Below are 15,343 nucleotides of genomic sequence, written 5' to 3'. Positions count from 1 at the left end.
TATAATAGACGTACTTTTTGCAAGTGTGAGCTTGGAAGTTGCATGCAAAAAATCTCAATGCTAATTTACTCTTGTAAAAATTAGATTACCTTTGAGTAATGAGATAATTTTAGATATTTTGTGAAGGAAAATACTTTAGCCATAAAAAAATTACATACAAATAAACTCATAAACTAATGCAGTTTGATGCAGTATGTCAGATTGTAAAATTACTTTTATTATAAAATAAATCTAACAAATTTCATGAAACCACATCAATTTGTAAGTTTATTTTATATAATTTCTTTATATCTATAATAGTTTTCTTCCCTGAATAATAATAAAGTATTTTTAAAATACTCTAGTACTCAGAATAAATATTAATACTATATTAGGGCCTAGAAGCCTAAAAGACCGCTAAACTCAAAAGAGGATGCTGTCAAAAGGTTGGAATGCCTAGATTATGAATCCCTTATATTTTGAGATTATCTGATAATTAATTATTTTGATAAACATGCAGTATTAAAATAAAAATACTAAATAATTCCTAGTGCGATCCAAAGGGCTAAAATTCACTCTTGTAGAGAAGGCAAGGCTTGAACTTGTGTTTTTGGTTTCCACTTTTTTATTTTCCACCTACAGATAAATTTATAAAAATCTCGATAAACAGTATGATCAATCTGCCAACCTCTAGATGCATACACATGCATGCATGATTAGTGTTTATCAACAGTCTATTTGACGAGACAATGAACGATGATGATTTGGATGAAGATTGCTAAATGCTTCATTTTGTCTTCCTTTATAAACCATTTTATGGTCGGTATTAACTAATTAATCACATCAGGCACATATTTTCTATGGATATATACTTTTTTTTTAATAAAAATAATTTAATTTGTAAGAACTTAATCTTATAAACTAATTGGAGGTTTGGATAGTGAGATGAGATGAGTTTAGATGGAAATTGAATAAAATATTATTACAATATTATTTATTATTATTATTATTTTAAAATTTTAAAAATTAAATTATTTATTATATTTTATCTAAAAATATTTTAAAAAATATAACAATTAAATGATTCAAGGTGAGCAACTTTTGTATCCAAACTGGCTAGGAAAATTTTATACACCATGCCACCATACTATCATCTTATTTTTCATTACATTAAATAAGATATAACATATTTATTATCATTAAATGATTATTTATTACATATTTTTTTATTATCTAATAATAATGAATGTAACATATTTTTCTTATAAAATAAAAATAAAATAAGAATATGGTATATAACATTCCTTTACGGGCATCCGGCTAATATTACCCTACAGGCCTGTTTGAAATTGTGGTGAGAGATCTAAAAAGTGCAGTAGAATGGTTTAAAGTTCTTAAATAACAAAATTTATCCGTTTGATAGTTTTCCATTAAAATATCTCTAAACCAATAAAAAGTAGAAAACTACATTTCAACAAATGCATCAAAGTGATGTTTTTTGTCAAAAATATTTATAAAAAAAAGTAGTCAATATTTTACCGTGCCATATATATTACAAAATGACCCTCATCATTTTAACACAATGACAATTTTGTCTATTTATATTTTTTATTATTCTCGTATAATATACTTAAGACTTTGCCTATTAATATTTTTTATTATTCTTCTATCACTTATGCATCGCTGAAAATATTTTCTTTTTTATTATAATTACTTAAAAATCTATTATATTATTTTTGTTATTATTTTATTATAATATTTGATTTTTATCAAATATATGTATTTTATGTCATTTCTATTTTAAAAAGTAATTTTTTAATTTGTTTTTAAATAAATTTAATATATTTAAAAATACTTTAAATATATAAATTATAAATAATAAATAATTTTTTTATAGTAGAATTTAACGTATTTAGATTTAAATTATATACCTTAAATTAAAAGCAAAAACTCCAGAATGCTCTAGTTTTGGTTCCCACCTGAATCAAAAGACATTGAAACGCACGAGCCACGGGGGGTCGACTAAAGACGGCGTGAAGGCCAAGCCAAGCGACAGACAATAAACCCTAACGCCTGCACCAGTCGTTGCAGCCGAAACACTCCCATTGATCTTTCGGCTTCGTAAAGCAATGGCGGAAAGAGCCGAAGCCCCTGTGATAATCTTAGGAGGCAAGGGTTCAAATCTTTCATCATCCTCACTATATGCCATCGCTACCGGCCTCGCTCGGGTGCGCATAGACTCGTCTGCGCTCGATAGGCTCGCCGCCGCCTCCTCTAAATGCTCCCAGCCATCTATCAATTACCGAATCAAACTCTCCGAAAACCTGACCCTACTTGAATCCCGCGCTTTCCTCACCGTCGCCATTAACAAGCTCCTCCTCTATGGTTCCTCAAACGTTCGTACGGTCCTTCCAGTTAGGATCTCCGAAGTCCTGAATTACAACTCTAAAACCCTCGAATTCGAACCCCTTGATTGTACCGAGGACGAGATCTTTGTGCTGGAGAGATCATACGCAGCTTTGCACGGCATTTCTGCCATTTTGGACCATGAATTCACGGCTTTATCGTCCATTGTCGATGCCGTTGCCGCGATATCGTGCGAGGCAGCCAGAGCCGACGTGGCAGCATTCAATTCAATGGATTCGGGGGACGGGTTTTCGTCCAAGGAGGAAGTTGGGGTTGCCAGTGATATGAAGATTTTACTCAATGGGTCCAAGTTGGTGGGTAAGGTTGAGAGAGTGTGGTTCTCAAAAATCCCCAAAGTTCACGGGAGTTGGAGGGAGATAGTGAAGTTGGTGCACTCCAAGGTGCGAATCGAGTTGAATTCGGGCATGAAGTTGGCGAATGCGGAATGTTCGGCAGTGCGGTCAGTGTTATTGCCGCTATATGACTTAGGGAAATGTAGCCTGAGCCGCGCTAAATCGAATTTGGAGTCGACAGATGATGGTGATTTGCAGACGACTCTGGGGGACTTGTTTTACGGGAAATGCCCGAGTAACGAGAGTTTGACAGATGGTTTTAAGTTGGTCTCGGAATTGGGATTAGAAGAGGATCATGAAAAATTTGTGCACGAGGTGAACGTGTTGTTGGGAATGGTGTGGAAGATTGTTGCGTGGGAGTCGATAACGGGTTTCTTTGCTCTTGAGGGTGTGGAATGGTTTGGAAAGAGTGAAAAGGGTGTTGACGCGAACGGAGTAGGGAATGTCAAGGTGGAGAAGAAGAGCGAGAAGAAGAAGAAGAAGGTGGTTTTGGGGAAAGGGACTATTGTGATTGTGCAAATGATTAAGGATAGGTTGCAAAGTAAGGGAGGGGGTGGGATTGGGGGTTCGGAGTTGTTGGAGAAATGGGTAGAGGATCTTTTGTTGTTTTTGGACCCCAAGGACCAGGATTTTGGCAGTTTGTTGCTGAGAATGAAGGAGATTGTGGAAAGCAATGAAAGTAGAAGACTGCCCAAGCTTCCAAAGGTGACAATGTTGCTGAAATTTTCTCATTCATTTTTTTGGAATTGGTGTGCATGGTTTATATTGTACATGCTTTGTAGCTAATGGGATAAATAGAATACTGAAAACATTACTCTTATCAAATCAGAACGGTGGGGTATTAATTTTTTTTCCTTTTTTATTGGAAACAACTACAGCATTTATGTTTCTTCAAATAATTGAGAATCTCGCTTAGAAAAAGTCTCGAGTTTGAGCTAAAAGTGGGGATTTGTTTGGGCATATTGAAAGCTTAGCGTCTTTTTTCTGTAATTATGTTGTGTGACCCTTCGGCGTTATTGCTGATATAGGTGCTCTTTGGAGCTGTTGGTATCATGTCTGATTTTTGGTTAATAAACTTCGAATTCATTGAAACTATGGCAAAGAGCCGTTATTAATTCTCAACTCTATTGAGAAGTTTTGAAAATTGCAACGATGGAGGTGCTTAAAATACTCTATATCTTTGGGCAGCTTTTACAGATTTTGTTGGGTGGAGTTTCCGTGACTTTCTTGTCTCTTCTTTTATTATTATTTACAGTATTTACAGTCAAGACATTCTTCTTGTATACCTCTCGTGTACATGGGTTTAAGCTAGTTGTATTTTTAAATAAAATCTCCAATAAATTTTTTTAAAAAAATCTGTACCTTAATAATCAGTCAAAATTTCAATGCTCTCTCAATTTATTTTAACTTTTGAAGTGCCTTTTGTTTTACTTATCAAAAAAAAGTTTTTACAAAGATTCTGTTGTGTTGATTTTTTTTACTCGAGACGTTTTTTAAAAAGAATTTATAACTGTATTAGTTTTTCTCTTGCAATGCATCACTAACTAGCATGCTGACTTGTGAGCTTATTATGTTACAAATTAGGGTACTCGTGATTTTGCGAAAGAACAGATGACAATAAGAAAAAAAGCTTTTTCAATTATTGAGGAGGTCTTCGAGAGGCACGGTGCTACGGCTTTGGATACTCCAGCTTTTGAGTTGAGAGAAACTCTCATGGGAAAATATGGGGAAGATTCAAAGTTGATTTATGATCTTGCTGACCAGGTATATATTTAATATTCAGTTGGTTCAAGTAAAACATTTCTTTTTTCATTCTATCTATGAGTTGGTTTAGTTTCCTATGATGAGAAAAGGTGAATTAAGTCACTCCAATTCATCTTTTGGCACATAAATGTAATTTTATGTTAAGCTTGTTGGCAGGGTGGAGAGCTTTGTTCTTTGCGATATGACTTGACTGTACCATTTGCAAGATTTGTGGCTATGAATGGTCTAACATCATTTAAAAGGTACCAGATAGCTAAGGTTTACCGGAGGGACAACCCATCTAAGGGAAGATATCGTGAATTTTATCAGTGTGATTTTGACATTGCTGGCCAATATGAAAAGATGGGCCCTGATTTTGAGGTTGTTAAAATTTTGACTGAACTTCTCGATGAACTTAACATTGGAGACTATGAGGTAACCTCAGTTTTCCTCCTATCCACGTTAGTACAGAATTTCATTTTTAACACGCTCTTCTTCCTTTCAACAGCTTCTATAGACTTTAATGGGCTTAACTTTCATGATTTCCTTGTATCTTTTTCTCTTCCTAGATAGGTTCACTCTTATTTATATTCTGGGAACTAGGGTTGTAGCTTTTGTGCTTTTCAACAATATTTTATTAAAATTTGTAACTACTTATCTAAAAGTGTAATACATGGAATTTTATTACGGGTCACATATTATACTTTATTTTCTCTTTTATATTGATACTGGCTTGTTGTAGGGCATATATGATTAATCTAACATTTAGCTGTACAGTGGAATTTTAAACATGAACAAATTTAAAGTATTAAAGCATCAAAGAATAACTTTAAAGTAATGAGTTGTAAGTAGAAGTAGTTCTGATATTTAAGTCTTTTGGAAGTTGGAATTCCCTTTGTTTTCAATGAATAGAAATTGAAATCAAGACGTTTCCTGTATTCATAGATTCCTTTACTACTGTGTGATACAACAATGGCGTTGAGGCCATGTTTGAGGAATGAGATGAGATGAGAAATCTGTGAAATTGTGAATAGTAGTGAAATAGTTTGAATTAAGATGCTTTATTGAGTTTGAAAAAGGAGAGAAAAAGTTGAATAAAAATATTATAAAGTTAAAATATTTTTTTTTTTTTGATAGGTAATATGGATTTTATTCATAGTAAATAGGCATTGCCCAAGTACACGGGTAGTATACAAGAGAATAAACCTAAGTACAATCTAAAGCAGAAACAGAACTAAAGAAAAACATTACAGAAGTTGATATCCCTTAAAAGATTATTCGCCCAAAAGTTTAAAGTGTTGAAGAAAAAGTCCCTAAGTTCCATCCTTGTGCGTTCTCGATCTTCAAAACACCTCCCATTTCTCTCAAGCCATAGACACCAGAATAAGCACAGCGGGATCATTCTCCACTCCTCTACACTTCGCCTACTTCCAGCTGCTCCTTGCCAGCAAACCAAAAAATCCACCACTTGAAAGGGCATGACCCAAACGATGCCTAGTTTGACGAATAACTCATTCCACAAAGCCGTAGCCATTTCACAATGAAGAAACAAGTGGTTGACAGATTCACCATCATTTTTACACATGGTGCACCAGTCCAACACATAAAAGCCCCTTTTCCTCAAATTGTCGGTAGTTAAAACTTTCTCAAGCGACACCAACCAGCCAAAAAACGCAACTTTACTGGGCACTTTAGCTTTCCAAATACATTTCCAGGGAAAAGTTATATTGCCAAGGCTAGTTAAGATCTTGTAATAGGATTTCACAGAAAAACTGCTTTTAGAATCATGAGTCCACTGCAGCATATCATCCCTGGTCTGATCAATTTTAGAAGCATAAAGGATAGCATAGAAATCGGCAGCTTCACTCACTTCCCAGTCCTGTAAGGCTCTAGAAAAATCCACATTCCAGTTTAGCATGTTATTAGTGAACAAGTAAGAATCCGCCACAGCAGCCCCTTTACATGTAGCAATCCTGAATAGGCGAGGGAATGCTAATTTAAGAGCTAGATTACCACACCATACATCATGCCAAAAAGAGATGTTGGATCCCGTCCCCACTTTGAGTTTAGTGTTTCTGACAAAGTCCCCCCATCCCATACGAATAGACTTCCATAGACCCACCCCAAAAACCCCTTTTATTTCATTAGTACACCAATTCCCCCAAATCCTTCCATATTTAGCATCAACAATCTGTTTCCACAAAGCAGTATCCTCATTGTTATACCTCCAAAGCCACTTCCCAAGAAGAGCTTTATTAAAAATTTTCAGATTCCGCACACCCAAACCTCCACAAGACACCGGAGTAGTAACCGTCTTCCAATTCACCAAGTGAAGTTTTCTTTCCCCCCCTTTTCCATCCCATAAGAAATTTCTAAAGATCCTCTCAATAAGATTTACCACTCTCATTGGAATAGGAAAAAGAGAGAGGAAATAAGTAGGTAAATTAGACAAGGTGCTTTTAATTAATGTAACTCTGCCCCCTTTGGATAAATAGATCTTTTTCCAGCCAGCTAATCTCCTTTCAATCTTTTCTATCACCCCATCCCAAATGGAGACAGAATTATGGGGAGCCCCCAAAGGTAAACCAAGGTATTTCATAGGTAGAGAAGTAACTTTGCAGCCCATAATATTAGCCAAATCATATATATTGCTGACTGAACCCACTGGAACGATTTCAGATTTATTTAGGTTTACTCTAAGTCCAGAAACAGCTTCAAAACATAGCAATAAAGCTCTCAAGGCCCGAAGATGATCCTGGTTAGCTTCACAGAAAAGTAAAGTGTCATCTGCGAAGAGAAGATGAGAAACAGTAATGCAGCCCCTAGCAGCATCACCCACCTTAAAACCCGCCATATGACCTCCATCAATTGCCGACTCAATCATACGACTCAAAGCGTCAATGACTAAGACAAAGAGAAAAGGAGACAAGGGATCTCCTTGCCTTAAGCCGCGAGAACTACTGAAAAAACCAGCCGGACAGCCATTCACCAAAATAGAAAACTTGGTCGTCGAAATACAATGAGTTATCCAAGAACACCATTTCTCCCCAAAACCAAATTTTTTAAGCAAATAAAGAAGAAAATCCCAATTTACATGGTCAAAAGCTTTTTCCATGTCTAATTTGACTAAGATTCCAGATTGACCTGTCCTTATTCTGTTTTCCAAACACTCATGAGCAATAAGAACCGAATCAAGAATTTGTCTTCCCTTCACGAACGCATTTTGAGGCTTTGTGATAATTTTATCCATAACCATGCTGAGGCGATTGGCTAACACCTTAGAGAGGATCTTATAAACCCCGTTGACCAAGCTGATTGGTCGAAAATCCCTTATTTCAACAGCACCTGCCTTCTTAGGGATAAGGGCTAAAAAAGTAGTATTAAAGCTCTTTTCGAATTTGCTGAAGGAGTAAAATTCTTCAAAGACTTTCATAACATCATCCTTCAAAATATCCCAACAAGCTTGGAAAAAAGCCATGGAGAAACCATCAGGACCCGGAGCTTTATCCTTTGACATGCCCCTAACCACATCTAGCACTTCGTCTTCCTCAAAGGGCCTCTCCAGCCAAGTAGCAGTTTGATTATCTATGGAATCAAAAACCAGCCCCTCTAACTTGGGCCTCCAAGAGTAATCTTCCCGAAAAAGTTTCTCATAAAAATTCGCAATATGCTCTTTTATCTCTTCCTTATCACAAATCACATTATCGTCAACCTGGAGGACTTCTATGGCATTATTTCTGCGATGTGAATTAGCCATTCTATGAAAGAATTTCGTGCATTTGTCTCCTTCCTTGAGCCATAAAATCCTGGATTTTTGCCTCCAAGAGATTTCTTCCATAAGCATTAATTTGTTAATATCCGCCGACACCCTTATCTTCAATTCCTTTTCATCACTAGAAATTGTACCCCTCAACTCCTTTTCCTCCAAATTAGACAACTGTTCCAGCAGGCATAATCTGTTGTTCTTGACATTGCCAAAAGACTCAGCATTCCATTTCTTCAAATCTCTTTTGAGTTCCTTTAATTTTCCTGCCAAGATAAAGCTGGGTGTACCTATAAAGTGATAGGAGGCCCACCATCTTCTAACTCTATCAACGAAACCTTCCTCCTTCAACCACATATTTTCAAATTTAAAGGGTCTTGGGCCACTAGCAATGCCCCCACAGTCCAACAAAATAGGATAATGATCAGAAACAACGCGCTGTAACCTTTTCTGACTTAACTCCGGAAAAGTGGCTTCCCATGATGCTGAAACAAGAAATCTATCGATACGGGACCAAGCCCTTCCGTTTGACCAAGTGAAATCTCCACCCACCATGGGCAAATCAATCAATTGCATGTCAGAAATAAATTCAGAAAAGTCAAACATGGCTTTAGAAATAATCGAGTCCCCATCTCTCTCACAAGGAAAGCGGGTAATGTTGAAGTCCCCTCCAATGCACCATGGAAGATCCCACCAACTACAAATGCCCGCAATTTCATCCCACAAAGAACTCCTACAAGAATCTAAATTAGGCCCATAGATACCAGCAAAAGCCCATTCAACATCATCAACCACGTTCTTAAAATGGCAAGCCACCAAGAATTCTCCCACATAGTGATTAACCACTTCCACTACCCTTCGATCCCACATAACAATGATACCTCCGGAGGCTCCGTTAGAGACTAACTCGACCCAGCCCACATAGTTACAATTCCATAAATTATGAATCACCGAATGGCTAACCGCTTTCAGTTTAGTTTCTTGAAAACAATAAATATCAGCCTTCCACTGCCTTAACATATTTTTCACCCGAAGACGCTTTCTAAAGTCGTTCAACCCCCGAACATTCCAAGAAATAATTTTAGGTTTCATAAAGAATATTAACAGCCCTCTCCTTACCTTTATCTCTAAAGGTACTCCCACCCTTGGAATTGTAATTAACCGTGCATTCCAACCTCTTGAGCTCCCTTTCCTTCTTAATTGCAGACCTTGCCAGGGCAGGATGCCCAGCTTCAATAGCCGTGAGAAGAGCTCTGAATTGCTCTTCATAACCCTCGCAAGAAATACCAAGAAAACTACTAAGGTCTTCTGCCTTTCTTACAACCCAATCAGAAGGATTACTAGACCAATCAATACCAGGACCAAAAGAGCATAAAGGAGCTATTTCAAGGTCTTCATCGGAGTCTGATAATTTACCAACTTCACCTAAAGTAGAAACATCCCCACCTAATACCAATTGCAGTTCGGAATTAGAAAGTATGGAGCAAGGAATCCGTGTACATACAGACCCTATTTCTCCCTCGGTAACGGCATCAGTAGCTTCAACAGCATCCCCATCTGTTGAAACAAAAGTGGACTTCACAATCCCCACCTCCAGAGTAGATCTCGACTCCCCTGAGAAAATGCCAGCCTCTTCCTCTTCATTCGAATCTGCCTGTACCTCTAGCTGTTCCTCAGAGACAGCCTCCCAACTCGCTAGCGCCAAACAGGGATGGTCACCCGAACCTATCGGCAAGTTCTGTGAAGACAGAAGTGTAGCCGAGGCGTTATTTTCCACTTCGGGACCCTGCTGCTCGAATCGAGATTCAGGAACCCTACTAACTGTAGGGGTTTGGGACGCCGGAAAGTCTCCCGAGGGTTCGCCTGGAACCGCCGGCGACGTCTGTGTCAGAGAAGAGGCCGGAGCAGCCATCGGGTCACCTGGTGCCGGACTGAGGTTTGGAGAGGCCGAAATATCGGCCTGTCTGAGAGTCGGCTTGACAGGAGTAGCCCGTACCAGAGGTACGGGGCTTGTAGATGGGTTCGCAGCCCGTGGATTTGGGGCCCGTTGGCCTGAGCTGGGTGTATGGTCGAGTGGGTTGGGCTCCCGTGGGCTTGAAGGCTGTTGGGGTAAGGGTTGGGGTCCCGTGGGTTTAGCATATAAGTTGGAAGTAAATGGACCCGGGTCCGGGCCCAGCCCACCCTCTGGCCCTTCCAAAACAACCGGATTTCTGCTCCCATTTAGAGATCCGCATCTTCCCACTTTGGGAAATGATTTTTCAGAGACATGCAGAGAGTTTGACGCCGAAAGAGTAGGTGCCGAAGTCTCCTTACCCAGTCCCATCACCATGTTCAGTCCCAAATCAACCTTTTGCACCAGTAAAGAAACTTCCTTCAGCACGCCAGAAAGCTGTGCTTTGACAGCCCAAAGTACACCCTCCACTTCCCCTACTGTTTTGCCCCTGACAAGAGACGTCCCCGTGTCCCCTGGGAAAGGACCAGCTGCTTTCCCCTTCCCTTCCATGGCTGATTTGAAAGCTGCCTCAGAACCAACCACCATGGCATAGGATTTCGAGGCCTGGACAGACTTTCCATCCCTCCGTGACACTGGTTGCGCCACCGTGTGTTCCATTGTTTTTTTTAAATTGTAGGCAAAACCTTCCCAGCCGTTGCCCTTTAAACCTTCTGGAATGATCACTGAGCCTCTTCTCCTTCCATTATTATACTCCTCCAACAGAAGGTAATGTCCTCTAGAATTTCTGAGAAGCTGTATAGTGAACATCCCGTTACCCACGTTCTGTTTTTTGAAGAAATCTCCACGCCATCTGGTTCTGATGGCTTCTCCCACCACATTCACCACCCAAGAGGCAGTCGAGCCATTTAAAAGAATGAAAAGAGACATCCTTCTACTTTTCTCTGTGATACGGAAGTTATAAGCCCCCTCTTTCGCAAAGATGAAAGTTTTCGATTCTACTGAAAAACGTCTAAGCTCTTCCATCAAGAAACAGGAAAGGCAATTCTCCCAGTTCTTATCTCAAAGAAAAAAGAGAACCAGAATAAAAAAGGTCAAAACTATGTGCATCCAATCTCATTAGGAGCTAGAGATGTATACAACGAAATCATGGAACTTGACCCAAACAATCTCATTAAAATATTGTTTGAATATAATTTTTAATATTATTTTTGTTTTAAAATTTGAAAAAATTGAATTATTTTTTGTATTTTGTTTGGAAGTTTGGGAAAGTTGTAATGATTAGATGAAAAGGTTGAAGATTTGAAATTGAAAAGTGTTTATGCTTGAGTGATGTTTGGGAAGGAGATGAGATGGGTTCCCAAGCGAGGCCTTTAGTCTTTTCATACTTGCAATCCTGATATAAAGCTATTTAGACCTAGACCTTATATTTTTTATTTTATTTTTTGATAGGGGAAAAGAGAATTTATTAATCCACGTAAATAGGGAAAGCCCGAGTACACATGAAGTATACAAAAAAGATCCTAATTATAGAAACTACACACTATGGAAAGTAGCGCAAAAAGTCATTAAAACTCGTTCCATTCAATACAATAAAAGAGGCCCAAAGCAACAATGTATGAAAGAAAAAAGTCCTAAAACCATCCAGAGAGCGTTCCCTATTGTTGAAATAGCGGCTATTTCTTTCGTTCCATGTGCACCACATTAAACACAGAGGCACTATCTTCCATACAGCTGCGATGTGGCAATTGCCCCGAATCTAGACCTTATCTTGGAACCATCACCTCATCAAATATGCTTATTTGGCGTTTTTCCTTGCATATCTGGGTTTAAAATCTTACCAAAAGTGCTTTCCTGACCACTTTTTTAATAATTGCTTTCTTTTGTATTCTTCCACAGATAAAATTGAATCATCGAAAGTTACTCGATGGAATGCTGGAAATATGTGGAGTGCCGCCAGAAAAATTCAGAACCATATGTTCAAGTGTCGACAAGTTAGATAAGCAATCTTTCGAGCAGATAAAGAAAGAGATGGTAAGAGCACTTACATGCATATGATGTTGTCATCTGTATATATGTGACTATGCCCTGCTGCTGCTTGGAGGGAGGGGGTAGAGACCATGACATTCTAATGACCTATCAATAAATATTGATTTTATTTAATAATGATATTTTTATATAGTGATTTCATTTTGTTTGATAATGATTACAGTGTGTTCGCTTTTCCGAACTGTTTTGAATATATTTATCAAGAGCAATAATAATGGATCCAGTTATTTTCCATTTTTACTTGTATAAGGATAGTTCTGTTAGTATATTTTTTATAAGAAAATTTGTATTTTTAAGTCGGTGTGTAGAGCATATCATCCAAAATGCTTACATGGCATAATTTGATTTAGAATATAAATTTAAAATTTTGAATCTTACAAATCAAATCTTACTATTTAAATGAAGTGGATAGTGTGTTCTACACACTAGCTTGATAATAGAATAATTCTTTTTATAATATGTTGATTTAATATTTTTTATTATATGTATCTTTCCATGAAGTTTTTTTGTTTTATTCATATGTATTTCTTGTTAATTGTTGTTAGGTGGAGGAAAAGGGTTTAACTGTTGAGACAGCAGATGCAATTGGCACTTTTGTGAAAGAAAGGGGATCCCCTTTGAGATTATTATCTAAACTTAAGCTGGGGGGAAGCAAGTTTTTAGGACACAGTGGATCAGTTGATGCACTGAATGAACTGGATATTTTATTCAAAGCTCTTGAAAGATCGAAGTGTATTGACAAAGTTGTTTTTGACTTGAGTCTTGCCAGAGGTCTTGATTATTACACTGGAGTTATATTTGAGGCTGTTTTTAAAGGGGGTACACAGGTAAGTTGGAGGAAAAATCAGAATTATTAATTGCCTCCATTTTGCTTTCTATGGGAATGTATAATTGGTGTGTTATGTTTCATTTATATGTTCAAACATTGTACAATAGGCAATCTGCATTCACTTTTCAGAAAGAAGTAATAGGTTAATGGTATTCCTTTAGCATAGCTTTTCTCAATTATTTTACATTTTCTTGATAATAGGAACTTGCACAACAAAGTTAAAATGACAACAATCTTGTATGCCCATTTATGGTTGTTGTATTTAAAGGACTTTGTGCTGTAGTAGATTTTTCGCGATTTATTTTCCGTAATTTGTAGTGCAATTTCCGGTTTAAAAAAAAAAAATTTGTAGTGCATTGCAAGCATGACGGTGGATGGGCAACCATCTGATAACTCAAATGGAATGGATCATTTTCAGTCTGACAAGTCTCAAAATTGATCGAGCTCTCATTGGAAAATGGCTATGGCGTTATGCATATGAAAGAGTGTTTTGATCTAGCGAATGAAATGCTCATAGGGTTAGTTAGTTGAGTGGTACTCTTCATCATCCTAAATTTTGTTATCCCCCAATCACACTTGCTATGTGGCACATTTAAGTGATTGATAGAAACAACCACTTGACACGTGCCACATCAACATGTTACTCAAATTACAATTTATAACTTTTAATGTCATATCACTACTTGCATTGGCTTGTATGTATTTCTAGGAATGTCATTGATTTTTGCATGTCCTCAGGTTGGTTCAATTGCTGCCGGTGGACGCTATGACAACCTTATAGGTATGTTTGGTACAAAGCAGGTTCCAGCAGTTGGTGTCAGCCTTGGGATTGAACGTGTATTTTCTATAATGGAGCAACTTCAGAAAGACCAGAACCAGGTGATAATAATATTTGGTGTGCCTTTCATAATACATGCATGTGATTGCTAAACCTGTATTTGGTTGAACTTCTCACACTTTCAGATATATGGTATTGCCAAAAAAAGAAAAAAAAAAAAACATTGGAGAGTATATTTCTGGACTGGTTTTCAAATAAATGTTATTTTCTTCTAAGAAGGGGTGGAGGTTGATATCATGAGTTATAGGTATGTGGTTTTCTGGGCGATAGGTGCACAATAAGAGACATATACATGAATGAACATACATAATTACACGTCATAAAAAATAATAATTACATCATGAAATTTATGCTTGCCAAGAATCTTGCAATTGCTCTTTTTGGAAATCATTCTAGCAACAGTTGCGTTTGCCCTTTTGGCAAGTCTCTTATTTGTTTATTTATATATTTTTAGCAAGATAATAAAACATTCCAGCAACCTGTGGTTGACGCTGATGTGTTATATCTTCCACTTCTTGTTTGGGTATTTTGGCAGACAACACGAGCTACAAAGACACAAGTTCTAGTGAGTATACTTGGGGATGACCTGACTCAAGCTGCAGAGCTGGCAACCGAACTGTGGAATGCCAGACTGAAAGCAGAATATCTGGTCAATAAAAGAGTGATGAAGCACATTGACCGTGCTAGAGAGTCGAGGATCCCATATATGGTAATTGTGGGTGAGCGGGAACTGAATGAAGGGATTGTGAAGCTGAAAGACGTTGAGGCTGCTAAAGAAGAAGAAATTCCTCGGAGCAAACTTGTGGAGGAACTCAAACGGCGGTTGGACCAATGAAAAATAATATTTGGCCAACTGACAACTCCAAAGCCAGACTTTTGTTCCCTGTATTAAGACAATGCTTTTGGAGGGTATTTACACATTATTCTTTACCCATTATCATTAAGTGGCGTATGTTTGTTGTTATATGGTTTATAGATAAACACTGTTTATTTTATTTATTTGGGATGAGAGAGACCTCATGAATCTAAACTATAACTGATGAGCTTCACGAACTTCTTCCATTCTTCCATTCACAAACATCTCTGAGAACGAGAACTCGGGAGGAAGAGGGCCGACAATTAGACAGAAATACAAAAAGTAGTGAACGAAAATGAAAATTTGCTAAGAAAGTAAGGATTAAAATTGTATAAAAAAATCAAACTACAAAATACTATTACTTTTTAAATTGAGGCTTTTGTATACAAGGCGATATAGATGCAGGAGGGCCAGCGGCAAAAACGTATTCAATTGGGCAGTCCAGCTATTACCCGATAGCGGTGTCATCTTGTCAGACGGGACAACAAAAAAATAAAAATTTAAAAAAGGAAGAAACGTTTCTCCACCTCTTCGAGATTCCTGTCTGTCAAGAAAAGGATCTCCGAGTCTTCCCAC

General features: G+C 37.5%; 1 protein-coding gene across 1 annotated transcript; it reads left to right on the top strand.

Annotated features, from left to right (window-relative positions):
• Positions 1-1,944: 1,944 nt before the first annotated feature.
• Positions 1,945-14,964, top strand: LOC122302345 (histidine--tRNA ligase, cytoplasmic). Its single transcript, XM_043113552.1, has 7 exons — positions 1,945-3,443; positions 4,323-4,502; positions 4,659-4,916; positions 12,095-12,229; positions 12,790-13,071; positions 13,812-13,952; positions 14,447-14,964. The coding sequence occupies exons 1-7, from the start codon at positions 2,109-2,111 to the stop codon at positions 14,744-14,746; spliced, it is 2,631 nt and encodes an 876-aa protein (XP_042969486.1). The 5' UTR covers positions 1,945-2,108; the 3' UTR covers positions 14,747-14,964.
• The last annotated feature ends 379 nt before the right edge of the window (positions 14,965-15,343 follow it).

Source organism: Carya illinoinensis, chromosome 3 (genome assembly GCF_018687715.1).
Source record: "Carya illinoinensis cultivar Pawnee chromosome 3, C.illinoinensisPawnee_v1, whole genome shotgun sequence".
NCBI lineage: Eukaryota > Viridiplantae > Streptophyta > Magnoliopsida > Fagales > Juglandaceae > Carya > Carya illinoinensis.
This window is presented reverse-complemented; position numbering and strand designations above follow the sequence as displayed.

Coding starts and splice junctions, on each gene's coding strand:
- LOC122302345 (XM_043113552.1), top strand. CDS start 2,109: ATGGCGGAAAGAGCCGAAGCCCCTGTGATAATCTTAGGAGGCAAGGGT. Junction 3,444..4,322: donor GACTGCCCAAGCTTCCAAAG/GTGACAATGTTG, acceptor GTTACAAATTAG/GGTACTCGTGATTTTGCGAA. Junction 4,917..12,094: donor TTAACATTGGAGACTATGAG/GTAACCTCAGTT, acceptor ATTCTTCCACAG/ATAAAATTGAATCATCGAAA.